The sequence below is a fragment of the Phaethon aethereus genome (assembly GCF_964289735.1).
Source record: "Phaethon aethereus genome assembly, chromosome: 6".
Classification (NCBI taxonomy): Eukaryota; Metazoa; Chordata; class Aves; order Phaethontiformes; family Phaethontidae; genus Phaethon; species Phaethon aethereus.
Genome location: NC_138580.1, coordinates 18,096,586 through 18,120,155, shown reverse-complemented (window position 1 = coordinate 18,120,155; position 23,570 = coordinate 18,096,586). Strand labels below are relative to the sequence as shown.

Here is a 23,570-nt window from a genome sequence, read left to right as displayed (position 1 = left end):
CGGGCGGGGGGCACAGCATCCCCCCTCGGCCCCGGGGCTGCTGGAGGAGGCCTGGACCCAGCCACTGGCCTAACCCTGCCTGTCTCTGACTGCTCCTGCACACGGTCCTGCCGCCGTTCAGCTGCCCCGGCCACGCCGGGTCTCACACCGGGGCAGCCCGGGCCTGCCGGGGAACTTCCTTCCTCGCCCGCCGGGCCCGGCTGCCCCCTCCTGCCCGCCTTCCGCTCGCTCCCGGCTCCGCTTCTATTTCAGGAGGGTTCAAATAACCCCTTGGCCGGCTGCCGTGCGGTCCCGGGAGCCGCCGTGGGCGAGTGGGCTGGTGGCCACCGGGCCAAGGGGACAAAGAGGCTCTGGCCGCCTCCCGGCGGACAGCTGGACCCTGGCCCACGGCGGGACGCGAGGAGCAAAAGCCCCCGTACCCTGAGGCTACCCCAAGTCAGGGAGGAAGAGGAGGGACGAGGCAGGACCGGTGTGACACCGGGACACGGCGGCCGCCCCGGCGCCGCAGCGGTGCGGGGGGTGGGGCAGGGCCGGGCCCTTGCGGCCGGGCTGGCCCCCGCGGGGCGCTGGCAGCGAGGAAGGGAGCAGGCGGCTCCGCTTTCGGCGGCTATTTTCAGGGGCTGGAGAGAAGCCGAGGAGCGATGAGATTGTCACCAAGGAGACCGGAGAAACAGGGCCCGGCTCGGCAGCGGGGAGAGGGGAGGGCTTTCTGCGAGCCCCGGGGCCCCGACATGGGGCTCAGCACCTCCCCTGGCCACCAGCAGCCCACCCAAGGATCCCCCTGCCAGGCTGGGGAGACATAACCCAAAACGGCCCAGGGACAGCTCAGGAGACCCTCCCCTCCCTGCCCCTGCTGCAATGCTGGGCTGCTCCATCCTCCTCAGTTAAAGATGTGCAGGAGAGGCCCCAGAACACAAGATCGACCCCAGACCCCAGCAGCTACCCTGGGAGCTGCTCCCCCACGCAAGGGGCACGCTTACCTGCCGTGGGGCAGCAGGAATGACCCCCAGCTCCAGGAAGGACTGGGGAACAGCACAACGGCTTCCTGTACCAGAGCCTGGAGAAGCATGGGGAGAGCTGAGCTGCCCCGCAGACTCAAACAGGTCAGGGAAACAGCGGCAGATGGAGGCCAGGAGAGCAGCCGAGTGTTAAACTTTAATACAAATCCTTGAGAAACGAAGGGAAAATAGAGAGCGGAGCCCAGGAGAAAAGCACCAGCCCGCGGTCCCCATACACATGCTGCAGGTCACCCGGGAGAGCCGACAGGGCCGCTGGGGACTTCTCCAGGCTGCAGCGGGGCAGGAGCAGATTTGGCTCCCAGTGGCTCAGGACGAGCGCACGGGGGTGAGTGTGTGTCACAGTCCCCCCGTGCTGAGCGGGCAGGGGGAGGCCGGGCTGACTCCAAGCTCAGCCAGATCCCACGCAGCAAAGAAACCACCACCACATCAGGCTTCAAGAGCAGCCCAGGACAAAAGTCAGACAAACCCCACTTCCCCATTTTTTTTTTTACCATTTGTTTCAAAAACGGAAGTCACACAGCTCTCCTCTTTGTCCAGTAAAACGCCCTTCTCTAAAAAGGAGGCTCCCGCAGTCCTTGCCCTCCAGCGCCAGCTCCTGTCTCTTCCTTTGAGGTAGGTTGAGGTGTCCCCAGGGAGGGACAGTGGCTATCTGGTCACATCACCAGGGTAGTATCCGAGAGGCAGCCAGCAGGTTTCTGGTCGGCTCCAGCAGTGCACTTGTTGAGAGGTAAGCTCTGAGCAGGGCTGGGCTCCAGGCACCTCGTGAGGTCCTCACCAGCTGAAGGGAGGAGTGTGCTGCAGGAGAAAGGAGACCCCATGCTGCTTACGGACAGTGAGAAGGTCAAAAGGGCCATGGTGCAACATTCATCTGCAGTATCATTACACACAGACTCAGAGACAGGGCTGCCAGGCTCATCTACCCTCTCTCTCATCCCAGGCAGCACCACGCACCCCCACAGACATCCAAGACATCAGTGGGACTTTAGGGTCACAGCTGGATCTCCCTGCCTACACATAAACCCAACTCCATTCTGGCCTGGGCACAGGAGCAGGCATGCCCCTTCCCTTAACACCAGAGACCAAGAGGGTGCCTGCCCTCCACTTCGGCTCACGCAGATGAACCCCAGTCCTCCACCTCTATGCAGCAACCTGTCAGGGCCAGGAGCACCCATGTTGCAGCCCAGCTCTGCTCAGGGAAGCTGGCAGAGCGCAGCAGACCCAGAGGCCTTACTGCTCCCCCAAGCCCCATGCAGTGGCCGAGCACCCCTGCTCACTGCCAGCCACATCAAAGCCCACAGAAGTGGCACGGGTCCCTGTGGGGAACATCTTCTCAGCATGTCCTTACCATGACAACCCCAAACATCACCCAGTCTGGCTGTTCTGGGCCTCACTCCCATCTAAGCTGGGTGTACAGTGCCAAGGAGATATGCTCAGTCGCATAGACATCATGCCAGACCCACCAGTTGGCTCTCCAGAGAGCGGAGGCTGGTTTCAGAGCTTGCAAGCCAACCTGTTCCTCTCCCCTTAAACAAAGCTGCTTTCCCTGTTGCCAGTTCTGTCAGGACACTAGTCCTAAAGCCACACTGTGAACATCATGCACATCACAGCCAGTGCAAACTCACCCCAGTCTGCCCAGTTCCAGTTTGCTGAAGCCATTTGATTGAACGCTGCTCTTCTGGAGGAAGAAAGACTTTGGCAACGACCACTGCAGGAGGAGAGAAAGACAACCAAATGGCTATTTAAGTCATGGCAAAAATCCCTCAAGCCTGCTGTGCTCTGCCGTAGGCTGCCCTAGTGCGCTTCAGTTTGAACTGCCTCACGCTGCTGTGCATCGTCACTGCCACCAGGCTGTTCCCAGAATAGCAAACAGAGCAGTCTTTGCTCTCTGCTTAATGAATCCCTCTGCTGTAAGTGGGAGCAGAGCATCTCGAGGTCAGAAGAGTGGGTTTCTTTCCCTGGATCAGCCTGCTGTAAGGCACTGGAGTGACAGACGGAGATGGCTCCCTCACGGAGTAGAATAAATGGCAGGCCAGGTGCCAAGTATGTAGGGCTGGGCCCAGTGCACCCAAGAATATTTTAATGCAATGTACTCATAGATTTGATATACTGGGTGGACTTCATGTTGTTGGGAGATAGAGAAGCATGGGTTTTTCCTGGAGGCCATGGCAGAGGGAAGAAGAGGGCAAACAGGTAGGGCAGGAGCCACAGGAAGCAAAACCAGCAGGCCCTCTGCCCAGGCAAACAACCACCTCTCCCTAGGTTACCCACAGCCATACGCACCGTCTGGGCCAAATCCGTCCCTGCCTCAGTGTGGTACCCTTTGACACACCGGTTCTTCAGTAGCTCCAGACCTGGGAAGTGACAGAAAAGACAAGAAGCAAGAATGAACGACCAAGTTTGCAGAGAGTTAAGCTTTCCCAGCTTGGGGCACGCAAATATGCTGCACGGAGTGAACAGACCGTGCAGTTCATGCTATGCAATAACTACTTGAACATGTGCCTGAGTCCCAGCAAACACGGGGTAAAACAAGGGCGTTCACCCTTTGTATGAGTAAACACCAGCGAGCGCCAGCACGTGGGCTGCCGCAGTGCCTGCCTTCCTCCCAGGGAGCCAGATGCACCGTGCAGCAGGCTCAGCTAAGCAGGGAAACTGGGGCAACACAGGATTTGCCAAATTAGACCAGACTGACTGTCCCCCCTGAGCCCGGTGCCTGCCAATGGCAGCACCTGATTTGGGCTGCACCAGTGAAAGTTCCTAAAGTGAAAATGTAGAGCAGCTTTGCTGTCACCGGCCCCTTTCCCAGCGGAGGGCAGCTTGGGCAGCCTCCTCCTTGCACAGCACCGATCAGCTGCAGCATCCAGCACATCATCTCCTCCCTGCACAGATCTATCCGGAGCTCGCGTGGGCCGAGACCTGGTCTCCATCTCTGATGGAGGGTGAGGCTGGCAAGGGACCAAGCTCACCCATGGTGTGACTGGAAGGCACCGTTCCTCCAGCCACACACAAGACGTGCTGCTCCAGAGCGCAGGGAGGTCACCTTGAAGCAGGGCCATGCGTCCGACTGCACTGAACAGGCTCCACTTCCTCCAAGGCCTACTGCTAGCTGTCCCCACCACAGCCAAGCTCCCTGCTCTCTGCTAACCTAGAAATCCTGAGAAATCCAGGACTGCTCCCTTCCTGTTTTCTTTTTTTAAGAGCCTTAGAGCCATAGCACAAGCTAAGGTGCCTTGAGACTTAAGAACCAGCAGAGCAATGGCCAGGAACTTGACGCTGTCCAGCTGGGGTTACTGTGGTTTGCTATATGATACCAGCCCTGACTATAGGAGGAATCCTTGCTGTCCAAGCTCTGCTCCTCAGGGATTGAACTTTCAGAGAGCCCCAGGATCTTGGAAAAAAACTCCCACATGTTGGGGGCTGAGGGGAGCAGGGCAGCTCAGCAGCTCTACCCCAGCTCTGTGCACCAGCCCAGGCTTTGCACCTTGCTGGTCAGGGAGAGAGGAGGGCTGCATGGAACATACGTGAATGGGAAGGGGCCAGGGGGAGGCTGGGTTTTGCTCAGAGGTGAAGAGCAATGAGGGGGTAGAGCAAGCCTGCTCACTGGGCTGCTTCAGGGAAGCTGGAGCACTGATCCAGGACCCCGGTCTGAGCGGCAAAAGCTCAGCGCAGCACTTCAGCGTGGATGATGACAGGATCTTTCTTCCAGCTGACAGGAGAGCATCCAGCAAAGGTATTAGCAAGGCAAAGGATGACACATGCTGACAGTGCAGCTGGAGAGGGCTATGAGGTTACTGTCTCTCTGTGAAAGACTGTTACTGACCCCTTTGATATTTGCTTTAATACCAGTGAAAAGTGACAAAAGCTTTTTTTTTTTTCTCTGCATGACAGCCAGGTTAGGAGCACACATAAAGTCACCTCAGTGGAAGGCCGCTCCTGCAGAAACCTCTCCAGCTAAATCAGATGCTGGATGGAGAGCTCTGAGCCACAGTCTCTTTCTTTTTGTGTTCTCTAACCTTTCACACTAGACCTCACTGGTTCTCTCTCCTAAATAGCCTCTACTGCTGCCCTGATAGAGATAGCCCTGGGTGAAACGGAATTCGTCCAGCCCAGCCATGCCTCATTAAAGGATGTTTTTTATTAAAATACAGAGTTGTGTCCTGGAAAGGTGAAAATTATAGCTAGATTTCTAGTGTTTAGGAAAAATTCCTCTGTGTGCACGCTGACAGTTTTTCATTAGAAAGCAGCAGGAGACCAGGGAATAGGCACAATTTTTCCTTCACTTCACAGATCACCTGTAAAGAGCAAAGCCCAGTGACTCCAGCTGTTTTTCCCTCAAAAGAAGGCAGAGGAATGCAGTAAGAAGGCAGAGCTACAGGTTGAAGCCAGAATACCAGCCTACTTTAGCCCCAGGGCACCTAGAACTCCTGGTGCTGCATTTACCAGAGCAGTCAGCATCTCTGATCAACTCAGAATAAGCTTTTCATGATATCTGAAGCAGTCTGGGAGGGTAACAGATTTCCTATGGCTAGTGTGCAGGCAGGCAGCTCCGCTTCAACACGCATAGCTCAGAAGTCTCCCACGACTGCTGGCAAGCAGCCTGCCTGATTCAGGTGACTGTGCCAGGCTCTCGGATAGCAGTTACCTTCGTGTTTATTCAAGTAGTATTTGAGCTCCCACTGGGTCACCAGGATGTTGAAGTAACGAGGCTGCTCGAAGAAGCGCAGGTACCGCATGGAGATATGGGTGGGGAACACCCGCTCAAACTGCCCGCGCCGGGAATACTCATCCTCTGTCTCCACCAGGATGCGAACATCATCTGGGGTCAGGATGTCCAAGATAGAAGAATAAAAATCCTGCAGACAAGAGCAACCCAGGGTCAGGGAGAAGTAAACTACATTTTGTCGGTCCGCCTTCCCACCTTCCCCACTCCTCAAAGTCTCTCAGGCAGAGGTCTCCATGCGTCTGAGATCTTTGGGACAGGCCACATGGAAAATGAAGAAAACTAGGCTCAGTGGTGACATCAACGCTGCACAGAGCTGAGGAGATCCCCAATTCAGCAGTCCAACCTCTCTTACAGACACTGCCAGGCAGCACATAAGGCAAGCATCCCTGCTAACCTGCACGGGGTCAGCAGGCAAAGGCTGTGAGAGCTGTGCAGAGACACAAGCAGGAATAGGCAGTGCTCAGACCCTGTTTGGTGGGTAACGTGTCCCTCAGCACATGCCTATTTTAATGTAAAGAAAAGCCAGTGCAGCAGGGTCTTAAGCAAACCCAATTTATTTCTGACCTGCTGTCTTGTAACCCACTGGAGCCCAAGTGCTCCCCATCATCTGGCTGTCCCCACAGAGGGCACAATCTGGAGAGGGACAAGGGATAGACATGTGGGACTGGCTTCGCAGGATGGCGCGAATGTCGGATGAGATTGTGTCATACCTGGTCAGGTATCTTCTGTGTCAAGTAATACGCCTTCTTCATCTTCTCTGCTAGGAAATGCTCAGATGCTGGTTTGGGCTTCTCCTTCAAAGCACTGCCCAGACTGAGGACACAAGAAGAGGCAGTAGAGCATTTAAGCAGAGAAGAAAAAGTCCTGTCATGGCAGAGCTGCTCCCAGCAACTTCTGTGAGAGCAGTGACACCCTCAGGATGATGCCGTGGAGGAGGGAACGCTTTCTCCAAGGATTTCACTAGCTTTGAGATCAGTGATGCACCCACAACCTTGTGCATCAACACAGGACCCAAGAAAGCATGTGGGCAGGGGAACTGGGAGGGCCCTGCCAGCTCCTTACTAGGGCATTTCAGCATTCCTTCATCCAAAAGATCAACCATCACATCACACCCACATAGGATGCAAGAGAGCCAGAGACACCATGACCTGATTCACAGCACTCGAAGCCTGGTGGGATCTCATGTTTACATCCCACTTGGAACGCAGCTTCCTAACTGTAACCACAGGGCTGGGGGTATGATTACTTGGTTACTGATACTGTGCAAGGAAGGAGAGAACTCTTAGATCAAAAACTTCATCCTTAAACATCCAAGAACTCTCAAGACTTGAATTCAGCTCCAGTTCCACATGCCATGGGAAATCCTGGACTTTTGACCAGCAACCATCCAAACTATTCTAAGCACCCAACTGGGGATGCCAGAGTCTGGGAGATACTTGTCCAACACCTTTTAACCCTTATATCAACACAGCTAATTTGTTCTGCTTCTGCAAAAATAATTAGTTGTGTGCGGATCCAAACAGGGAGTGCAGAGTCTTGAGGCTGTACTGCATGGTGCTTGGGGAACATACAGATCTACTGGAATTATGCCCATATGCAAAAAACCCCTTCATATCCTTCCCAGGGCAGGAGATACAGTTAAGCAAGCTTGTACCTGGATGCAGGAACTCTGGTAATGCATCATCTGAACCATGTTAAGGATCCGCTTAATCCCCTGCAGGTCCCACCGAGGACACCTGCCCTTCAGCACCTCCATCACAAGCCACAAATGAGCTGGCGAGAGCTCCTCAGTTGGAACGGCCCCGTGCTCCAAGCTTCTCCCTTCGCTGAAGGCCCAGGGCAGGCAGAGGGCAAGAGTCCCATCTTTTGGTGTGCCCATACGTCACCACGTGCTGGTGCTCATCCCAGCAAGCTGCTCCTTCAGGGACATATGGCCAGCAGCCTCTCTGCTGCGGGTAACAGGACTGGTTCCCCCCCACCGTCAGGTTTGAAACTAGTATAAGCCCAAGCTGTGGTGAACCACAAGAGCCGAGTCCTGGCTGATACACGCCCAGGAATTAGCCTTATGCAAGAGACAGTTGTGTTAGCTGCAAGGTAAGACTGCACACCCCTACCCATAGGTCTACAGCCTCTGACACCTGCAGTCCTGCCTAAGGAACAGATCACTCCAGCCTCTGCAAAATAACAGGTGCTCCTCTTGCTCAAGGCAGCAGCACGTCAGCCCTGGAGTAGAAGGTAAGCGGATCCAGCCCCAATACAGCCAGCCAGCTCTCCAAACAAACAGAGAGGCAGTGCAGCTCAGCATCGCATTAGTTCTGGCAGAGGGAAGGAGGAGAGAGCACGACTCAACTAACTGCAGAGCAAGCACAAACTACGCTGGCTTCACTTCCAACTATGGACCTGCAAGGAGGGCATAAATCCTTCTGCCTTGAAGAGACCACAGGAACCAGATACCCAGGCAGTCATGCAAGTCCCTCAGACCCATAGCTGAAGGTTCAGCAAGCACAGGCTCTCAACAGCACAGAAACCAGCATTTGCTGGGCTGCAAGCAGCCCCCAGATGAAATCTCCCAAGAAAAAAAAGCCTGCCTTGCCCTGCTGCTCTGACAGAGAAGGGGGCTGACCTGCTTGTAGAGCCACTTCTCGTCTGTGGCCTTGAGGCCACACTGTCCGTGTTGGGCAGAACAAAGCCGGCAAGGTTGAGGAGGTCTCGAATCATCTGGCCCTTGATGCTCACGTCCAGAGGGGAGTTGGAGTGAAGGCTGCAGGGAGGAAGCATCACAGCAGTCTAAGTGCTAGAATGGAGGTGTCGAGCCCCATTGCCCCGAAGGTCACTCCCTGGGTTAATATCGACCAGGATATAAAACCCAGCCTGTCCGTTGCCTCATCACAGACAGCCATGAGACACTGGGAGAAAAATCCTGACAACAGCTCTTTGAATGGGAGCTCCCCACCAGAAATGGTTCATTTCTCTGCCTCTTCCCAGATTTTCTGGAAAATGGCAAATCCAATCCCAAAGCCCTGTGTGAGACCACAGCTCTGTGTCCAGCTCACGCCCATCCACTCTCGCAGGCAGGAGAGGCCATGCTCAGGCACACCGCAGCTCCTGGCCCTGCCTGTGCAGCTGGCACCGTGCAGCCGGGTGCCGTCAGCAAGCAAGGAACGGTGCACGAGGCAGTGCAGCTGCTGATCACTTCTGCCCACACAAAGAAGAAATCTCTGCCATCAGCCATTCCCTATGTGACACATCCCTCCTTGGCCTTCCTTTTTTAACCTACTCTTCCCTGGCTCTAGCTGAAGCATGCCCAGCAGGGGTTTCTGAGCTGCAGATGGATGTTGCTTTTGCAGACAGGGAGGACTTTGATTCCTGTAGTCTGGAGCGGGAGGCTTCAAAGCCCACAGTCTTTCAGCACAGGGTACAGGGGACATCACAAGCCAAATTCATTTTGTGGTAAAAGAAAGGCCATTATCCACTCTGCTGTGGCTCAGAATCTGCTTTACCTTGGGGAAATGTTGACCTCTAAGATCCAGGGCTTAAGGTTTTCATCCAGCATGATATCAAACCCAAACAGCTCATGGCAACAATATGGCCGCCGCACATACATCTTCACCAAGCTGTTCACGTAGGGCTCAGATCTGCAAGCCAAGGAAAAAAACGCTTGTTTCCAACAGTCAGATAGCAGAGCTCTGGCTGTTCACAGCACATGCTGCCAGTTCTGAGAGTGTGTGCAGCCACATTTTGCAGGAGCGGGTGGGCTGAGAGACCAACACGGGCCTGTGAGCTGCTGCTCTGTGTATGGATCCAGCACTGCATCCTGAGCATCCCCCCTCCATTGGGCAGGATCCACCTCTGAACACAAGATCCATCCTGCACCAAGGGACCTTTCTTCTCCAGCACCCTGTCCAAGAATGGGAGTGGGTGGCATGCTGGGCAGAGTATTGGGTACACGGCACCCTCCTGGCCTCGCCCCCTGCACTGCAGGCAGAGCCAGGAAATGTAAGGTCTGTTTACACATTGTAGCTACTGCAGCATGAGCATAAGGAACAGGATGAAAGGAAGGATCCACAGAGAAATACTGAAGCCAAGAGCAGTGGTAATTTAGATTAAGAGCAAAAGGACCAGGCTGGAAGGGGACTGGAGAGCCAGAGGGGCCAGGGTGCACCCCACAGCCAGACACAGAGCAAGGGGTATCAGGACTCACGCAATGATGGTTTTGATAACGATGTCCTTAATCTTCTCCCAGATGGCCTCACTATTAACTCCTTTCTGGGTCAGGTAACTCCAGAGAGCTTTGAGTGCCCTGGGAGAGAGAAAGCAAAGGAGGTAGCTCCATAGCCCCTTGCTGCCCAGCCCTGCTAGGAGAGTGAAAGCAGCAGAGGGGAGCCTTGGCAAAGCTCTTCCCTGTCACGTCCATCCTTTCTGCCATCCTCAAACCCATCAGCTCCTGGTTGCTGTCCTCCCGAGCCTAGCCCCTGGTCTTGTAGGCCCAAGCTACTAGGAACATAAATCTGTCATAGACTCATCCCAGCACTGGAGTAATAGGTCCCAAATTAGCACATGAGCAAGGTATGTCAGGCCCAGATCTTCTCTTCCCTCCCCCTCCGTGTCCTCAGCAAACCTCCCCTTCCTGCAGGCCTTCCCCCGCAGCACTGCAAAGCAGCTCAGCAGGAATCCAGCAAGACCCCCGTAAATCTTTTAGCTAGAGCCATTTCACTGAGGCTTCGGGGGTGGAGAAAAAAATTTTTGAAAAACATGGAAAACAAGATGGTAGGGGGGAGTGTCTCTGCTTTTACAGGAGTTTCCCATACCACACCGAGCGCTGCAAGCTACCCTGACACCGAGCCAAGGATGCTCAGATGTTGCTTAAGTGAGACTGTGTGGCTAATGGCCAGGAATCCAAAGGTCATGCTTCCTGCATACGAGATGGAATGGATTACAGCCACTCTCATCTTTAACGTGGGAGCAGCCAACTTTGACTTGCATGGCGGTACCAAAAACCCACACAATCCCTCTGCCATGGGATTTCAAGTGCTGGGGGACAGCAGGCCCTTCCCAACATCAAAGTGGACGAACAGACCACTGTGCAGCAGGTCCAGGTCTGAGAAAGCAATCCTATCACAGCAAACCACCTTCTGCAGCTCCCTTTGAAGTGAAGTAGCCCTGCCCAGGCCCATGAATTGAGAACTCTATCCCGCACTATTTTTAAAAGAGTTCAAACACTGCTGTGGAATCAGAGACAAGTGCCTGGGACCTTGGATCAGTCTACCCATGGGACAGCAGGGAACAAGAACTCCTGCAAAACTGCAGCCCTCCTCTTAAATGCCTAGAAATGGCACTGCTGCTCCTATTCACACCAAGTAGCACAGAAATTATCAGCTTTGCACCAGGACTGTCCCTTTGTCTGCCTCCACAGGGAAGTCAAGAGTGAGATGGTCAGAAGCTTCCATCTCGCCAATGTACGCATGACAATTACCCATTCAAGTTCTAACAGCAAAAAAGTCAGATTCTGCTTTAACCACATCCCATCGCCCCCGCAATAGGGCAAAGGGATGAATGAGCGCAGATGAGAGCAGTGTTGGAAGCAGGGAACGGCACAGATGCAGACAGAATGAATGGCAACCACAGCCCAAGCAGCGGCGGACAGGATGAGTCACAAGCCAGGGAGCCTGTCCAGATTCCATCGACACTAACCCATGCCAAAATTACTGTGCTCCTCCAGTTTCCCCAGCTTCCCCAAGGAAGCACCTTCAAGTTTTGGGTAGGAATACCGAAACAGGGAACAGAAAGAGCTGTCCTGTGCCCTAAAAGTCGCACCTACCATTTGTGTCCCTGACAAGCAGTTTCATCCGAGTTGGACTTGTACTCTGTGTTCTTCTTGTTCACACTGTAGTTGGTCAAGTGCATGAACTTGTTGCTGAGGCTCTTCATTGAGGAGGAGTACCTGAAGTAGGTGACAGAAGCACAAGCAGTCTGGTCTTGAACTAGCTGCCCGCAGGACCACGGGGCAGAAAGAAACTCTGTTCTTATCTCAAACCACTCTCGGCCACCCACCAGCCCTGCTCCTTCCCTTTCCCAGGCTGCCTGGAGTTCTCTGTCCCCATGGGCAGAGAAGAAACATCTGTTTCTGGTATGCCAGCTCTTATGCCATAGGAAGCACAGAGAGCATATTTCACGAATTGCTTTACGCTGAGCTGATCTTGCCTTGGGAGAGGTGGATGATCCTCCTCTCACATTTCCTTCCAACACTGTCACCTGCAGTGACCCCGTCTGTTCCCAGGCTGCTTCTTAAGCAAGCAAGCTACAGCTTTGAGCATCACCATATGCGGGACGACTGCCTCCTGCCCCAGCCAAGGCGGATACCACAGCAACACATGCCTCAGCACTGAGGCAGCATCCTGGCACCGCTCTCCTGCCCACAACCTACTTGCAGCTAGCAAAGCGAACCAATCCATCCTTGAACAGGTAGACCCTGAGGGGATCATAGCAAGTGACGTAAACGTAAATTCTCAGGTCGAACTTCTTTCCGCCGATGAGGTAGGGTTTGTGCAAATATCTGCAGAAGGAAGCAGGCACCAGGGGAGGATTATGATTTCCGTGTGCAGAAACATCTCTAACCCCACCCCAGAAAGCTTGGCAAAAAACAAGGATCAATCCAGAAGCCCTTTTGCACAGCATTTCCAAGTTTAGTGCATCACAATCAAAATGGGAGAGAAAAAAGCTCTCCTGTGCATGGGGAGATCCTGCAGCACATGAGCAGTATTCCCTTCTGCTCAGTCCCATTTTGAAGAGGTTTTCCCCAGCTCTAAGGCACAGTAGCTTTTCCACACCCACAAGGATGAGATGGTTCAGTGAGCAGAAACAGCTGGAAATTTTCATGCAAATCATTTGATTATTCACCTTGCCTCAGAAGTTCATGATTTTCCATAGAAAGCTTATCACCGCATGGGAAGCGGACAGGGAGAATGGACAAGCCAACACAGCAGTTCCCTGTCTGCCAAACACTGGACAGTTTTCCTGCCCTCACAAGAACATTCCCACAGAGCAGCCTCAGACCAAGATAAGCTATTCCATCTTTCTGCAGAAGGGCAAGGAGATTCTGAAAACCATGTCATTTCAAGAAAACCCTTTGACCAACATCCACACACACAGAGGCTCTTACTGTCTCATTCTAAATTGGGTAAGAGCAAATCTTTGACAATCACCACCTCTTCCCTGGGTCTTCTCTTCCCTCTTGTTTGCCTCCAAAGATGCCAAACCCCAAAGTACAAAGCAGTGGGAGCAGGATCACAGCAGAGCTGAAGCTGGATCACCTGCTAGACAGAAGCTCCAGAAAGCCTGTGGGCCAGTTTCTACCAGAGACCTCAAAAATCTAGAGAGACAGCAGCACTCCAGTAAGCCCAGACGCAGCTGACGGAGCCAGACTTCCAGCAGCATTACACCCAGGCAGTTGAGAAGTTTCAAATGAGGTGCTTCTGCTCTGCCACATAGTGGCAGCGGCCCAGACCTGGCCAGAGAGACTAAATTCTAGGAGGTCCCAGGCTGTGAGTCAACCTTGCTTTCCTTCACTCACCTCTGTACCAGCAGCGGTCTCCTTTTGGGGAGCTGGCTCCATTTGTGGATGACCTGGATACCAATGCCTCTTGCTGATGCTGGCTGCAGAACACAAACAAGAAGGGCTGAGATCTTCTCCCTGCAGCTACAATGGGACAGAGGGCTGAGCTCTGCTTTGCACTTACTGGTTTCACAATCCATTTCTGGCGGCTAGCTCCTTCCTCCCATGCTTTCCTGAGCAATTTGATGTCCTGGGGCAGGATGAAGGACTGGGGGAAAAAATTAAACTCCTTCTTTCCACAGCGAGCCTGCATCTTCAACAGGTTGCGCCACAGACGGTCCTTTCTCCCAATTTGAAATGAACCAGGGAAGTGGTTTAGCTGGAAAGGAACCCAGATGCTGCGAGATTCCCCTTGCTGCTCCCTGGCCAGAGAATACATCCTTTCCGCACACAGTGCAGGGTAACGCTCTTTGCTCCCCTCTCAGGATTGCACCAAGGCAGGACCCACCTGCTCCTGAAGCTTTGCAGGGACAAACATCTGCACAGTGACCCACACTGGCTACAAAGCCAGCAGCTGCCACCTCGTCCCTTCTGATGTCTGAGCAGCTGCAGGGCACTAACCCTCAGCCTTTGAGCTTCTTCTGGCAGTAACCTCCACCCCAGTGGTTTCCCACTTGCTTCTAAACTGCATGACAGAGTCCTGCCCAGGCAACGCAAGTCTGGGGACAGAAAGACCCTGCAGCAGGACAGGAACAGGGCTGGAGGCTGCTTGCTTCCAACCCTGGATGCTGTCTCAAGACTGAGCAGTTTGGAGCCTCACAGCTCTCCAGAACAAACATGTACGTGTGATACATATCAAACCTTTGGTCCCTCGCATGTTCCCCACTCCTGACCCTTCTGTGATCTGACTGACGTACAACCCCTCTGGCTGCGCTGGCAGGGAGGGCACCGGCCCTACCACTCAGCTCTGCCAGAGGAAGGGCGGCTTAAAGCAACAACGACTGAATTTAGATGAGCACACAAGTGAACGTGGCTTGGCTACAGCCTCAGTCTGTACAAGAGTCACCCTCAGAGCAGGGATGCTCACCCAGCTGTGCCTGTCTCTTGGTCTCACCTCCCAGCACAGGAATGCCAGCTGCCATGCTCTGGAAGGGACACTGCAGGGACTGCCTGCATAGCAAACACCTGGCCCTGAAGAGAGAGGCACCCAAACTGCTCCAAACATACTCTCCGTGCATGGGGAGGAGGTCAGCCCAAAATATGCCCTACCTTCTGGTGCTCCCTAATGGCTCTGAAGCTGGGGGATTTCATGTGGTGGCCCCAGCAGCCAAGCCAGTCGTTGCTTTCTGCAAGAAAACCAGAAAAGTCCATGACTGCAACCCACAACACCCTCTCAACGCACTAGCACCCCATCTCCTGGGGCTAGCAGAAGTGTGCCAGACATGCTGCACAGCATAACACAAAGCACTCATACTGGCTACTGCGAAGCTGCCAAACCAAGGGCTGTGAGTGGGATCTAGTTAACCAGGTAGGTTGTTGCAGGGATCTGGGCAGACGCAGGGTCAAAGGAATGGCTTTAATCCCCCAGCACCCTGGCTTCCCTGCTTTCCAGCAGGTGAATGAAGCAGTTGGCTAATCAGCGCTGCACTGCAGAGGGACATGTAGGATTGCAAGCCTTCCTAGGTCTTTCTGTGCCCTGCATGTCCCATTATAGCCCCAAAACAGTCTGTGCAGAGGTCTCCTGAAACTCACAGGAGCCCTGTAAGTACTGCTGGGAGATCACGCTCCAGGTTATGAATCATAGCTGCAAATGCTCAGTGCTTCCCCAGCCCTCTCCTACACATCTCTTCACTGACAAGATCCCAACCCTGAGAACTCTCTGGCTCAGGTCAGAGAGGATGGCTTCTTCCTCAGCACATGGGGACAAGGGACAGTAGTGCTGGGGTTGGCACCAGATGAGTGCCAGCCTCCTTAGAGTGGCAGCACCATCTAGAGGCACAGCTCAAACAAGCTGGAGCACAGCTCTGCTGCCCCACACGTTGCCTCAGCTCCTGACAACCCAAGGGTAAGTCCTTGTGGTCCATGCCAGGAACAAGCCAAGCGGGAGATCAGGCCCTGTCAGGACCCACAGCACTCAGATATTGTGGGTCGGACAGGCAGGAACGGGAACCCAAGCCTGTATCGCTCCTGCTCTGCTCTTCGCAGGCAGTCTGCCTTGTGCCCATGGGCTGGAGGTAAGGAGGGACACAATGCTGCCAGGGATGCTGCCAGGCTCCCAGAACTTACTTTTGCTGACTCTGAAGTGGGACCTGCTAATGGTTTGCTTCACTATGTTCGGCGTGACTGTGCACATTTTCCATCGCAGCAGCTTCCTCTGCTCCCAAGGCAGCTTTTCCACTAGGAAGGCAAAAAGATAAGGACGGAAAGAAAACAAACACAATACCCCAATTTTCTACAGCTGCAGCCAGGAAAATTCTTATATTTTGCTGCGCAGGCAACCAGGCCTTCAGAGGAGGGTGTGTAGCCCCCTCCGCAGAACTAGCGTGGAGCAGAAGACCCCACGGCTAGGGAGATCCAGGACGCTGGAAGATTTGGTGGCAGCCTGACTCATACTCTAGGCTGTGGGAGCAGCCATCATTTTAACTCCAGCCCTTCGGATCTCACAGTGGTGTTGGGTCTCATCATGGCAAGGGTGAAGGGAAGCTGCTGATGGCCAGCTCCTGCCTCTGCACTGGCACCGCTGCTTGCTAATAATGGGCTGGCTGCTCTCCCCCTGCACTGCAACAGGCATCGGCTCACCTCTCTCATCCCGAGTACTGAAGTAGATGGTTGGAGGCACATTAGGGAATAGGCTGCAGACAAGAGCTGGTTTGAGCACTCTCTCCTGATCCTCCACAGGCTGGGCCATGCAGTTCCTAGCAAAGATGAAGCAGAAGGCAGTTGGCTAAAGCTGAAAAGTACCACAGGGAGGAAGGGGAAGCCAGAAGGAGCCTTGATCCTGGTACTGGGAATTTACATCATTGCAATGTGGTGCAAGCAATGGGCGCTAAGGTCAGTAACACAGTCTGCAGCGATGAAGGGGCGAGCTTGCAATGAATGCACGTGCCAAGCGTTGTAACCCCTGTGGGTTTTGTGTTTTGCTGGGGCAAGTGGTGGAGTTTGTTATGTGACAAACCCCATAACCTAGTCCACAGGAACAAGGGGTGGAGGTTGTAATGCATATATGATTCAGCTGTTGTAACCCTCTTGGTTTGGTGTGTTGCAGGGAAGAGGGCTGTAGTTTTACCAACTGTATGTACATCTTCTTACCACAGCAATCCCTAACACCTGGGGGGAAGGGTAGAATTTATAACATATCTATTAAGGTTGTGATGATGCTAAAAGTAGAGTTTATAATGAACTTATATTCCAATATATGCCACTGCAGCCAGTGGAAGAAGCCACATCAGAGCAATCCACTAAAGGAACAAAGAGCACCAAATGAAAAGGAACCACAACACATTGACCCCAATCTCCCAGGTCACCCCTCACCTCACTGAAGAGACTGAGTGTAGCCTGCAGCAAGGGTGTTGGAGACCAGGACAGGGGAAGAAGAAGTGTTTTCCCTAAGTCCTTATATATTTTTTTTTCCAATACCAGAATCAGTAATTAAGTTTGTTAATTGGCAATAAATTATATTGATTAACGTTCCCTGGCACAAAACTGGTTTTGCCCACAACAGACTGAAGGCAGGAGACAGCTGCAAAGTCTTCGAGGCCAGCCCAGTGCACAGCCCGCAGAGAGAAGCAGCCAGCATCTCTCTCTCTCCACTGCAGGAGGCATTTGGCCCAAGTGCTGCTTCCCCCATCTGCCCCCAGACACCAACCAGCCCTGTCCTGCCAGAAACAGCTGCTGGTCCAATTTATGTCACTTCTGCAGGATTTTCACAACCACGTGTGCACACCCAGAGCCCTGCAGCACCCTGAGGTTCAACACTTGCTCGTAGGAAGCTTTCCTCACCTCCCAGGTGAGTTCTGGTATGATGCAAAGCACTAAGTTGTTGGGCAGGCAGCAAAGCCCAAGGCAGCCCTGCTGCAAGGGGCAGCACAGCTGCAAGGACCAGCTCCCATTGCTGGATGGGCAAGAACAGGTCCCACAAAGGTCTGCCAGGAGTCACGGAGGCAGGGCTCAGCTGACCAATCCTCCCCAGAGAAACCTCCTTCCAAAACCTAAAGAAAAACCCAGGCTCTGGGACTTGTTTCTAGAACGTAATGCTGAGACACAAGACCCCAAGGAGCTTTTGCAATCTCTGGCCCAGGATGCCTCCACTCTGCTTCATCTGCAAGGCAACGGCACTGCAAGAGCACAATTTAATCCAGTAAACCTAACCCAGCAACTGGCAGTGGCAGTGAAATTAAGACCTCTGTTTTGCTGTGGTGTATGCACCCTCAGCACTTTGCAGGCTGCTGTCTGTAGCAAGAGAGGTAGTTTTGGTCTCCAGGGTAGCAAGGATTTTGGCTGGGAAGTCTATTACTACATTCACTCCATTCCCCCACATGGTAGAGCTCTCCTCTGTCACCAGGGAGGGCAAAGACAAAGTTTGGACAAGGATGCAAAGTTCAATGCACTATTTACAGCTACTAACCTGGATACAAGAGCCACAGAGCCACTGGATGGCACGCCAGCGACAGAGGAAGCATCAGAGTCACCTGCAGGAGGGGACAGACTCAAGTTTTATCTCCATGGGGAGTGAATGCACACAGAGTTAGGAAGGGAAGACAGAAAAGAAGTGCTCCAGGGGACAGACCCTTCCCAGCTGCCCTGAATCCTTGGATCCTGCGGTTTGCCCACTAATTGGTGGCATAAAAGGCAGGGAAGGGGGTGGAGCTGACAGCCCTGCACAGAGAGGAGATGGGTAAGTTTTAGAGCAGGACAGTGGTGAACCGTAGCCTGCTCCACAGAGGAGCCCATGCAGTTCCTCCTTGCTGCTACATCGCTTTCAGGTTCAGCACAATCTCTAGGTTATCCTGAAATGATAGCATGAATGTAAGACAGGAGGGCAGCTGTGCTCACCCCCAGCTCCCGGACAACCCCCACACTCCCCACCTCGAGGCACGGACCACAGCCCTCCTCAGGGAACCAGCACTCACTGTCCTCATCCTCCTCCTGACTGCAGCTCTCGTCCAGGCCATCAGGAAGTTCTTCCTCTGCTTCATCCTGGAGATGGCTCAGCTCCAGCAGTGATTGCTCAGCAGTGACACTGGGACAAAGGACACCACATCAGGAGGAGTGGCACGTGCTTTCCGTAGCCAAAAGACCCAGAAGCCCACAAGGCAGCATGAGATAATGTGGGCAGGGGAGTGACAGCACTGCCCTCCCCAGTGCTGATGTACAAGCACTCATCCCAAGCTAGCAAGATGGAGAGGGCCCAGGGAACCCTGAGAGGGAACACTTTCCAGAGCAGCCGGAAAGAAAGAGGCACAAGGACACCCTCTCCCAGCAGGAGAGCAGGAACAGGAGCTCTGCTCCTTGTACCCTCCCTGTCCTGCAGTAGTTCCATGTTTCTTTAGGAAACCATGTCTCTGCCCAGGAAAGCCTTGCTGGACTTGGCTCGACAGCAGTCTTCACCCAGTGCAGAGCCTGCCACAGCAGCAGGGCCCAGTGACTGTGTGGGGAGAAAGCTAGAAATGCCACACAGCAATTCCACACTGTGGCTGAAGGAGAAGGTGGAAGGGCTTGGAGTCACTCTGAGTGCCTGCGTCAAGCTGGGGGTGGCAGGAAGGATGCCCCCACACCAGGATGCCACAGATGGGTTTTGCTCAGGGACACAGCCCATGGTTATCCTTACAGCTGCCCCAGTACTGCCCACAGCACATCCTCTCCCAACACACACAGACACAACGGCCAGCCCAGCCCACACCCATTCTGCAACCACCTCCCTCCCCATCCTGGTTCTACTTACTCAAGCTTTCTGGGGAGCACAGCCTGGGTCCATTCCTCCTCTTTCTCCAACTGGATGGCAGACATCCGAGTTGCCACTTCGGAAACTGCAGCAAGGTGCGGAGGCTCTGCTCTCACCACCCGGTCCCCGCCACATGGGCTCAGCATGCTCATAGGTTGGCAGTCAGCATTGCGGTCGGGAGAGCTGGCGCACGAGGCCAAGAGATGGACGCTGACACGCTTAGTGCAGACAACAGCACCATCGGTGCCTATAAGGCTTGAGTTACCCTTAAGGTGACGGCTACCCAGCTCCAAGTTCAGAGGAGCAATGGTTTCTTTTGGGGTGAGCTGCGCTCTAATGTGCTGCTCCCACCTGCTGTTCCCATTGGACAGGTTGCCCACATTCATAAGGCCAGAGCTTTCGACTTTGCATCCAAAGCCATTGTGTGTGGCAGTCTGTCCAGTTAGCTGCTGCACAGCCTCCGTCAGGCTGATCTCCAGCTCCTTCTCTTTTAAGCTGCACACTTTCCTCTTAGCATCCTCCTGCCAGCACCGGTCCTTCCTGAGGATTGCATTGCTGGGCACAAGGATCAGGGAGGGGACCGCGGTTTGCTCCAACACAAGGTCGCTGCTTTTCACTGCTCTGTTGACCAGGCTGCCGGGGGAGCTGTCTCCATCATCCCCGGAGTGGGGCCATGAGGCGGTGGGGAAGCTGTGGGTGTTTTTCACCTTCTTGATCTCCAGTGACTGCAGCAAAGGCACTTTAGCACTACTTGGCCGTAGGAAGGAGTTGTTATTGAGCACTGGTCTATAGGAGCTGGAAGCCTGCCAACCTGAGCTGAGGGCAGAGCTTTTGACCCCAGTCCCAGAGTGCTCCTCCGCTACTGCAGGCAGCAGGCAGGGCTCCATCAGCAAAGACGACATCACCCTTCCTGCAGCAGAGCCAGTGTCCGGAGGGCTTCGGAAAGGAAGCCCATAGGGCTTGGGTCTGAGGCAGGAGCGTTGGCAGAGCAGAGCACTCCTGCCCAGGTCCAAGCAGGGTTGGGCCAAAGGCAGGCTCGGGAGGGTGTCTTCACCAGGGTGTGCGTGGCATAGTGACGGTGGGCACAAGAAGCAGGATTGCTGCAGAGGGATCCCTGAGGACAGCAGGCTGCGATCCTGGAAAGCATTCATATACTTCTTCTCTAAATTCCAGATGGGTTTCGCCTGCTGCTGAACAAGGTGCCAGGCCCGGTGTGGATGAGCTCTCCCTGCCAGAAGGGTGCCTGACTCGAGCCCGACACTCTCCTCCTGTTTGGGGCCCAGATTAGCACGTTCTGGTCCTGCAGAGGCCATGTAGAGCACATGAGGCGTGAGCAAGTCAGTCATCTACAGCAGCATCTTTGCTGGCCTGAAACAAGAGGACAGCATGAAAAGCACTGTCACCCCAGCAGGGCAAAGCACCTGGCCCAGTGCCCCAGGAGAGGAGCAGAGTGAGTTGCTTTCCCTGCAGGATGAAAAACCACATCTCCATCTGCTGAGCTCCCAGAGAGTCTCCTGGGACCAAGTCAAAGGAAGAGCTGGCATCTCACATGAAACCAGAGGATGCGAAGGACGACTTTAAAGAGGCCCCTGGGAAAAGTGCTGTCCACAGGAAAGCTTGTACCGTGCAAACGCGCAGACGTGATGGGCTGCCAGCCAGGGTCACAGGGCAGCAGCCCCAGCACAGCAGCCCCAGCTGCAAGGAGAGGCTGCATGACCACTTGCCTTGGACCCGGCATGGCAGCCAGAGCCCAATCCCACGGGTCTGCATCTCTAAACTGCACCATGCACTCCACCACCAGCTCTCCTGACTCTACCACAAGCCCTAAAAAGTCTGCTCCTTTCTCTTCTCCCCACTCCTTAAAGCTTCAGCTCGCAAGATCACACAGCTAGGTGAGAACCTTAGTCCTTGCTTTTAAAAGGAACATGTTTTTCACTTCTGTAACCCCATGGAAAAGCTCAGCGAGGGCTGAGGGCATCCTAAAGAACTCAGGACAGACAAGGCAGCAAGGAGCAAACACAAGGCTGTTCTAACATCAGCATCTCGGTTTCCAGCAGAGACCAGCAGTACTGCACACACATGTTCCTCCCCACTGCAGTCCTACAGAAAAGTCTCTTGCAAGGAGCAACTGGCAGTCCACAGAGCTGCAGACGTAGGTGTCCTGAATCCTCCTAAAATGAACTATTGCACCATGCCTGTTAAGATCCTCTTGCCTGGGGAGAAGGGAAAGAGAAAACAAACCATGCGCCAGGTATTTGTCTTGCTTTAACACATGCCTGGAGGGCCCCTGGATACAGCCGCGATAGGAATTTGTATCCCAAGCAGGCTGGCTGGCTTGCTCTTCCACCTTCCAGCCCTCATAGGCTTGCATGTTAAAAAAAAAAAAAGTGTAAGAAGAAGGGTAAGCAGAGCACGAACCATCATCCTCTTAGTTTTCTTGCAATACACATACACACTCCTTTCTCACCTGAAAAGGAAGCCTCAGCTGCAGTAGTTAAAAAGTAGCCAGAAAATCCCATGGTCACGCTTTAAGCACCCTGACAGTGGCTCACGCCCACCACAGGGCTGGGTCAGATGGACCTACACCCTGCACAGACCTACACCCTGCACAGACCTCAACCTGTGAATCAGGCCCCAGTCTCCAGCACACATCAGGTCAACAACATCCCAACCAGAGGCTGTACGAGGTGGGAACATCCCATGCAGGATCCTATAGGAGCTATACATCCTCAAGGAGAGCTGCTGCCCTGACAAGCTCTGCAAGGAAGTATGGAAGGGGTCAGATCTGCTCTATGCCCATGGCTGCACTGCTTGTTAGTGCTTGTACAGTCATGCTGAGCACTCCTGATGAGGACAGGGCAGCTGCGTCCCTCTGCGAGCCGTAGCCCAGAGGTGCTCCAAGCCCCGGGGAAGGGAATCCCACGCGCCATACACAACTGAGCTGTGCCGCACTATCCGACCGCTACCTGATCCGCGCCCAGCAGCAACCCGGGCCATGTTGTGACATTCACAGCGATTAGCACAGAGCCAAGAGGCTGTGGCTCAGATGCCGCCACCCGCCCAGCTCAAGTTTCCCCCAGTAAACAAACACCATGCCCCCAGATGCACCCAGGTCATAAGCGCACTCGAACCGCAAAGTGACCCTAGCACACCAGCAGCCATAGAGGTGAAAAAGCAAAGTAAAAATACAAGGAGGTGAATGAAAGTGTCCCCGATGTCCCTGCTTACAGGGGACTGTCACTGCAGCATCCCCATGGACGCTGCCAGCTTGGCCATCGCCTGTGCTCTCACCCAGCTGTGAATGACCTTGCAAAACCAGCCTGCAGTGAAAGCCACCTGTGCCTCATCTCCACCCGGCTTTACAGCTATCAGTGGGTAATCCTGCTATAAAAATAAAAGCTATTTAGTCTAATGAAGCTGTAACAAGGGATGTGAATCCTACAGCCAGCTTAGACACAGGCATGAGTATGCCAGCAGAAGCCCTGTGTGACCCTGCTCTGGAGTAAGTGACAACGGCAGCACAGATGTGACCAGCACAGGCACAGGGCTACCACTGGCAGCTGCGGGTGGAGGTCTGGCCATGGCATGGCCTCAGCCGCGACCGCCTGCTCAGCCAGGGCTGGTCCCCAGCCCCGCAGTGGCAGAGAGAATGTGCTGAGCTTGCCCCTCTCCAGAGCAGTTTTGCTGCGGAGCCACAGAAGCGTCTGGGCCAGCATGGCACAGGGGGTGCACTGGAAGCAGCGGCTGCAGAAGGAAGCGGCAGGGCCTTTCGTACAGCTTCCAGGCAAGGACTATGCCAGCCAACAGCTAGTAACCACCGCTGTTTCCCTGTGGAGACCCAGGACCTCAGAGATAGGGGCAGGAAGGCTGAAAGAAGAACATGCCCCCACATGGGGCAGGTCAGGATGCATCCAGACTGATTCATGCTGCCTGTCCTTCCCCCCATCCACACTCCTGTTCCACCTCCTGCATACCAGCACAGCCACCTCTGATGTCTGCCTGCAAACTGGCTCCTGTTCTCGCTGCGAGGACAGCTTGGCAAAGCAGCTGCTGAACACCCAGGAGAACCGGCAGAGACAGAGGCACCTTCACATGCCAGGCTGTGGGCACAGCAGGACATCCCCGTGGCTCTGGGCATAAACCATGTCACCCGCCCCAAGGTAAATCACCGCTGGTTACCAGTCAGGGAAGTTTCCCCTTTACGTTTAACTTGGTCAGAGTTTTGGGGTGAAGGAAGGTCACAGCTTGATGCAATCCCTAGTTCTGCCAACCCAACCCTACAGCAAAGGAGTGGGAGTCCGCTCTGCTGCTCACAACGGCAATAAAACTACACTTGGA

At 54.2% G+C, this 23,570-nt stretch overlaps 1 protein-coding gene across 1 annotated transcript; it reads right to left on the bottom strand.

Annotated features, from left to right (window-relative positions):
- Positions 1-1,672: 1,672 nt before the first annotated feature.
- Positions 1,673-20,649, bottom strand: TTLL4 (tubulin tyrosine ligase like 4; the record flags this gene model as incomplete). The annotated part of the gene is made up of 18 exons (XM_082001183.1): positions 19,233-20,649; positions 18,421-18,530; positions 17,916-17,979; positions 16,091-16,206; positions 15,578-15,688; positions 14,561-14,637; positions 13,476-13,670; positions 13,310-13,392; positions 12,164-12,292; positions 11,558-11,680; positions 9,941-10,039; positions 9,240-9,374; positions 8,363-8,500; positions 6,450-6,552; positions 5,659-5,869; positions 3,300-3,370; positions 2,642-2,724; positions 1,673-1,838 (listed from the first exon to the last, which is right to left on the bottom strand). Exons 1-18 carry the CDS (start codon positions 20,576-20,578, stop codon positions 1,673-1,675), a joined length of 3,360 nt encoding a protein of 1,119 aa, XP_081857309.1. The 5' UTR covers positions 20,579-20,649.
- Positions 20,650-23,570: the final 2,921 nt, after the last annotated feature.